The following is a 6,601-nucleotide window of genomic DNA, read 5'->3' as shown; positions in this document are numbered from 1 at the left end:
TCTCATTTTGGTTATATAATATATATTAAAGTTTTATAGTATTTTAGAAATATAGTTTACTGGGCAACAAATAACTTTTAACAAAAATTCTACTTTTCAAAAGCTCTATTTCTAAAAGCTCTACTATCAATGATAATTCCAAATAAAGCTTAAGTATGGCAGCAACGATGATGTGGCCATTTTTACCCGCTTGGCGGAGCGGTCCAGTGAACCTGGAATTGAACCCAAGGGGGGTGGAGTTGTTTCCGGTTCAAACCAACCGGACGGCTTGGTAGACCCGTCATTGAACCACAGGCCCGATATTGAACCACAAGTCCAACGGAAAAAAAGAGAAGGAGCGGCAAGGGATGGATGTGTAATTACATCATGTCCACTGGGTACGTTATGTCTATGAGAAGTGCATGACACTTGGGGTGCATCGTGCATGTGCATGAGAGTGCAATTCATGCATAATATTTCTAGTAATTTTTTATCGTTTACTCGGCATTGAAGCTGATCTCAGTGGAAATATTCATGCATAATCTTCAAGAAGTGGAAAAGCTAGACCATATTGTTAGTAATTGGTTGTTGTTAGTGTGCATGAGGGTGCAATTCAAGAAGGCAAAGTAGGCATGTGTTGCCGAGCTTCCCCTTTTCATACCGCTCTCCTATTCTTCTTTGTTATCTTCAACCAACTGCTCAAGCATCAGCATGCCTATAGATCTTCTATGATTGATATTTATAAGGTGGTTGTTGGAGTTTTTTAACTTATAAAAAGATTTAAATTTTGAAAAATCAAAACCAATCTTATCCCTTGTATCTTAAGTATTTCAAAGTTTTCAAAATTCTTTCTTTTTTAGTCCTGCATCGAACATGTGGAAGCAAGTCTTCTTGCTTAAATTGACCTTCTTTCGAGCATCATGAGATTGGGCTGGTGACCACGCACACATGGCTCAGCCGACTATGCCGTGCTGCATACGACGTATCGTTTTACACAACCAAATGTTGGTTTCTGTTAGGGATGCATTTTGTTTTGCTCAATAATTTTTCGGAAGCAAACGTTGGTTTTTGTTTGGGATGAAATATTGCATCGAATATGCTTTCACTAGCATCACTGCTACTTTATTTCCTACTTTCTAAGAGAGAGAAAATTTTTCTTTTTTCTTTTTTTTTTTTTCTTTTAGCCATTTAAAAGAGTCAGTCGGATCAAGCCTCTCTGAAGGAGTCAGTCGGGTCAAGCTTCTCCAACGATCGTGCTTGTTAGAGAACGATCGGCTGAACCAATTGTACTTTGGGGATGAGACCGCAGCAGACACACACGTAGGGAGAGAATCATGTTCCTAGGACAGTGCTGATCGCACATGATGATTCAAGCAAGCTTTCTACCAATTTGTTTTATAAAAAAATTGTAGATATGGAATTTTATTCATATTTATTATTTCAGTTCGCAAGTAGCAGTGGAGACAGTTGTATTAAGCTTTATTATTCTCAGCCAAATGAACCATGTCAGCTGAATCATTTTATTAAATTGATGTTAAAGTGAGATATTGGCCACAACATCAACATGGCCATGTAGAACAGAGCAGACGCCTTTACCTCATGCAGGCCATGGAGCTTTGTATGACCGAATGTCCTATAATTCATGGAGCCTTATCCTATGTAAACATGGATTCTGTTTCATAGTCCACAAGGTGATCATGTTGGAACTTGCATGTTATAGGTACTGATAAGGTTGCAATGGATCAGGCTATGTGAGAACAACTCATTCCCGGGAAAAATGTTGGGTCTAGTTCCACAAGTAAATGAATATTTCAACCTCATTTAAAGTTACCGAAAGTTAAGCCTAAGCAACACTGTAAGCTCGGGCTTCCCAGTCTCTGGAGATGTTAATAAGAAGGTTAGACCTTTTTGTCACACAATCACCTCAAATATTGCTGAAGATAAAAGCATTTCATTGCGAGGTAATTTTAACAAATACATAAAGACACCGAGTTATGGCAGAAAAAAATTAAGTTTGTTCTGGGAATTTGCTATAACCCGTAATCATCGATCTCGTTAGTAAATTAACACTTCAAGCGTCCTGAGTGTGCTCAGCTTGTTTGCAATCCTAGGTTCCACTTATAAGAATGACATGAATGCATGAGCTGCATCTATTGATTGTATAAGAGCGTCTATTCTAATTATATAATATGAACTCTTCTAATATCTCATGGAAGTAATGCAACCATAAATTTCAGGGAGAGCTCCAACTTTGGCTCAATGTTGGCTTAAGATGAACGCCGTCAGCATGCTTAATAATACATGCAAGTCAAATGAGAAGTGGTATTTCCAGTAGTAGACAGGTCACTTCAATACATAGGAATCACTTGCAACATGTTCTATCCTTTTCAACCTCCCAAAATTAATTGGTATACGGTATATGTTCGATTTGTCCAAACGGCAAAATTGAACAAAAGAAAAAAAATGTTGAAAAGAAAACCCACTGCTCCTTGTAAAGAAAACATAAGAAGGCTAACCCCTGAAGGATGCTGAAGGACGTCAGGCTCATGATCCTCAAGTTGGCAAATGCCTCGTTGACAAGATATCATGATCTCCATGAGCAGGAAGAACGTTGGAATGTCAAAGATATGAAGGTCCCACCTCGGCCTATAAGAAGGAGCTCATGCGTCACTCCTCCAAGGTGCGGATAACATAGCTGAGGGACGTGTTTGGTGGCACAAGGTAGAGGAGAAGCTTCATCGCCTTCGTCAGCCTCCTATCACCTATTAGGAAGAGATGAAGCTTCGATTGAAAGAAAAGTTTCTTTCCCTTGCCTATGGAGAGACCCTCTTCAAAGATCTTCTAAAGCACCGCCAAGAAAGTTCGTCCATGGAGGACTACTGGAGTCCAAGCCAGGGCATCCATGGCTCACTCTCCCTCAAGGGCTTCCCTGCTGCCTTCTCCCAGGCAAGGCCTAGAAGCTCTTGGGGAAGAGTGGACCATGGGCGTCCTGCTTTAATTCCCAAGGGCTTCCCTCATTCATAAGCTGCTTGTATTCCTTGCTTTGCCATTTCTTCTGTTCAGTTATTTATTCCTTTGCATTTCTTTCTTTCAGTCCATAGCAAGCATCGCTTTCTCTTGAACATAACAACAAAGTTATTTCATACAAACTAAATTAGAAGCATATTCTTACAATCCAAAGCAATCTAATATAACCTCTAATAGGCTTTATACAAATCAAAGCAAGGTGCTCAAATAATTTGTAGCATTCACACATACGAATCAAGAAAGACACAATTCTCAAACTTTGCATTAGGAACGTATGAAATTCCACCACCTCGTCATCCCTAGGCTTAAGCTGTGAGAGCTTAGTGGTAGGGAAGCAAAGAGTTGGCCAGCATATGAGAAACTATATATACCAAAGTTATGAAAGCTCAGGGTCTGGGAATCGGCATGGTCGATCTCACCACCTCCGCCGCTGGCTGCCGCAGCTAGCTATCGTCCTCCAACATCAGGGGGGCCCTACCTTCTCTGTCTCTAATTAGTCTCTCTTGCGCCCCCCCTCGGAGCTTCTCCAGCCTCAGCCCATCTGCTTGCTGCATCTTGAACACCTTCACCACATTCAGTATTCCTCCAATCAGGAATAGCAAGCTCCCAAATACGCTCAACCAAATCCAGCTCTTTGCCTGCATAAATTGAAGCAAAAGTAATGTTAAAGTAAGGTTCCCCCCCTGCTAACCAAGAGCCATGACAAAAACAAAGCTTCACATAAGCTTTCTAAACCACTAGGAGGCATAACAAATGCTCAACAGGGACTGATACTTGATACATTAGTCTTCACCTACACGGCTTGATTCATGGTAATTGCATGTCCGTGGAAATCTTTACCTACATGATTCAATACATGTCAATTCTTGTTGCAACAAAATCTTACCATTAACTTAATGCTGTGATGTATCGAGCCAAAGATGTCATGGCGATTGAAGATGCCACCCACCAAGAATAAGAAGCTTCCCAAGAGGAATGGCATCTGTACGCTAGATTGCAGAATCTGGGTGTGGCTATCAGACCGTTCGTAGACCTGGCAGGCATTGTGGATCGAACCGAGAAGCCATAGCAGTGGCCCGGCCATCAGCAAGTTCAGAGCATGCTTTTCTAAACGATAATTGTATCCTCTAACTTCCTGCATTCCATCATATGGATGATATATAAAGAAATTCTTTTTGGTTATTTAAATAGATATCAAGAATGATGCAACTTTTTTTGCAAAACTTTTGTATGTGCACGCAAATACTAATGATTGATGAAGAATTGCCTCTCAAGATCACTTGCATATTTAACTCAAGATCACATTTCTCTGGCGAACCTATTTGTCCATTGCAAACCCATGGAAGCCAAATCCAGAAAGCTAAGGTGACAAGGCAGTTTAACAATGGCTAACATATTTAACTCAAGATCACATTTCTTCTACTCTCTAAACTTCCCAAACATCATATTGTTCTAGAGATCGAATAAGAGAGCAGATATGAATTCATGAACAACAAGGGCTTTTTAGTTTATTTTAGAAATTGTTCGAACGTCAAGATTTACCAAAATTGCTATGCAGATAATCTAGAATTAAAATGCTTGTTTGATCGCTATTTATAAAACTCGTAAAATGAGGTTTCTGAAAAACAAGAGACCTATTTCTTATAAAATATATAGTTATGTGAAAACAAATTTAATGATTATTTATTTTAGAACTAATAAATAGTTGAGAGATAGCTGGGAAAGGAGGCGAAAAAATTCTTTTACAATGCCAATCTCATTCTCAAAATCAGCCAACCCCATGAGGTCTAATATTAGCATGACATGCCATTCAAGGGTCACTAATTTTCTATTTTCAAATTAAATTCCTTCATCTTCTTAATAATAACTTTTTTTTATCGAGGTTAAAAAAAAAAATATGTAAAAAACACCACTTTAAAAAGTTTCCACTGGGGTGAGAGAGGCTCGAACTCTCGACCTCAGGATCACTCGCTTAGCTATGAGACCTACGCGCTAGCCAACTGCGCCACCACCCCGACTACATTTAAGGAGCGAAATAATATATTATATAATTATTTCTGCTAAAACATATTCACCTCCATGAAGAGGAAAAGAATCCCGGTAAAGACGAGGATGGATCCGATCATCTGAACCAGTGGCACCGCAAACTCGACGAGCCCCAATTGGACGTCGAAACCCATGAGCTCGAAGCGGTAGTCGATGCCGGCCAAGTGGGCGAGGAGGTCATGAACGTTCACCGCCGCCACCAGCACCAATCCTACGAGGGTAACCACGAGACCGAACTCAGCTTCACCACTCCCCGGGAGCTGGACCGCGAACCCGCCGACGAGGAGGATGGCGGCGAAGACGTACAGGCCGGCGTTGATGTACTCCCACCGGTTGCGCACCGGGTGGGGCCCGTACATCCGGCTCTCTCGAGCCGTGGCGAGCTTCACCATGGCGTGGAGACTGGTCGCGGCCGGCGGCTCCCTGGGTAAGGCCGGAGAGAAGGATTGAGAAGTTGGCTGGGGTGGTCAATGGGAAGAAGCAATAGCAGAGAGAGAGAGAGGGTGACAGAGAAAGAAAAAGAGGTGGGCAATGAGGTGGCGTGAGAAGCGGGGGTGAGGGAGCGTACAGCGGCAAAGGAATCGATACGTGGCGTCGTGCATGAGCATCCAAACCATCATGCATACGCTATTTATTTGCTTTTGGATGCGAACGGGTCCGCAACGGATAGACATCGAAGGATAATTTAATATAGTTTACGAAAGGAATTATAAGAATGAAATGTAAGCTAATTAATGAATTTATTAATTTATTTAGTATTTATGTGGAAATGAAAAATGAAAGAGTTAATAATATGAATCACAACAAGCTGAGGCAGGGAAGCCCAAGGTAATAAGTTGGATTTGTATCCGGCCCGATCTCATTTTCAGGCCTACTTTCCAAATTTGAGCTTCGTATTTGTTCGAACTTTGAGCTTCAAGATCTCCAATTTTCTAAACCATTTCTAATTTAAAAAATATTAAAAAAACCATCCAATTTCAATCAAATTTGAACTGGAGTGTATCAAGAGATTAATTTCAATCAAAACCATGATCATTCCATCACACAATATAAAGAAAAAATCATATATATGTATTCTAACTGAAGATCACCAGATTAGAACAAACGTAGTTGAAAAATATAGACAGAGAGAAAAGAAAGACATGATTCCCAAAAAAATGGATTTTGAAAAGATAAATTTCTAAAAGAATTGCAAGAAATAGAGAAAGAGAAATGAAGACGAGAGATGGTTCCGATGGAGACTCACTTAGGAGGATAAATTTAAAGTATCAATCTTTTATTAAAAATAATAAATGTTGCACGACTTTGCCGGTGTATACAATAAATAGTATTATATTTTAACCAACCATCTAATCCAAATAACACTTCTCTCAACTTTGTTGACCCACGCATATTTGATGAGTAGCCCCTCATCTAGATTTGGGTTATATTTTTTGCACGAAAAACTGATTCACCTTTCTTTGTATGAATCTATTGTTGCATCACCCACAGCACAAATCTAATAAAAATAATAAATTTCAATATCCTCTAGAGCTAATGTTAAGGGAAG

At 40.1% G+C, this 6,601-nt stretch overlaps 1 protein-coding gene and 1 non-coding gene across 2 annotated transcripts; both read right to left on the bottom strand.

Moving 5' to 3' along the window:
* Nucleotides 1-3,090: 3,090 nt before the first annotated feature.
* Nucleotides 3,091-5,553, bottom strand: LOC108511846 (polypyrimidine tract-binding-like protein). The gene is made up of 3 exons (XM_017846425.4): nucleotides 5,082-5,553; nucleotides 3,893-4,141; nucleotides 3,091-3,644 (listed from the first exon to the last, which is right to left on the bottom strand). Exons 1-3 carry the CDS (start codon nucleotides 5,442-5,444, stop codon nucleotides 3,450-3,452), a joined length of 807 nt encoding a protein of 268 aa, XP_017701914.4. The 5' UTR covers nucleotides 5,445-5,553; the 3' UTR covers nucleotides 3,091-3,449.
* Nucleotides 4,936-5,021, bottom strand: TRNAM-CAU (transfer RNA methionine (anticodon CAU)). Its single transcript is given in 2 exon segments — nucleotides 4,936-4,971; nucleotides 4,984-5,021. It is a non-coding gene; the product is annotated as a tRNA-Met (tRNA).
* Nucleotides 5,554-6,601: the final 1,048 nt, after the last annotated feature.

Source organism: Phoenix dactylifera, chromosome 1 (genome assembly GCF_051530095.1).
Source record: "Phoenix dactylifera cultivar Ajwa chromosome 1, Ajwa_hap1_PhDact_Kaust_v1.1, whole genome shotgun sequence".
NCBI classification, from domain to species: Eukaryota; Viridiplantae; Streptophyta; class Magnoliopsida; order Arecales; family Arecaceae; genus Phoenix; species Phoenix dactylifera.
This window is presented reverse-complemented; position numbering and strand designations above follow the sequence as displayed.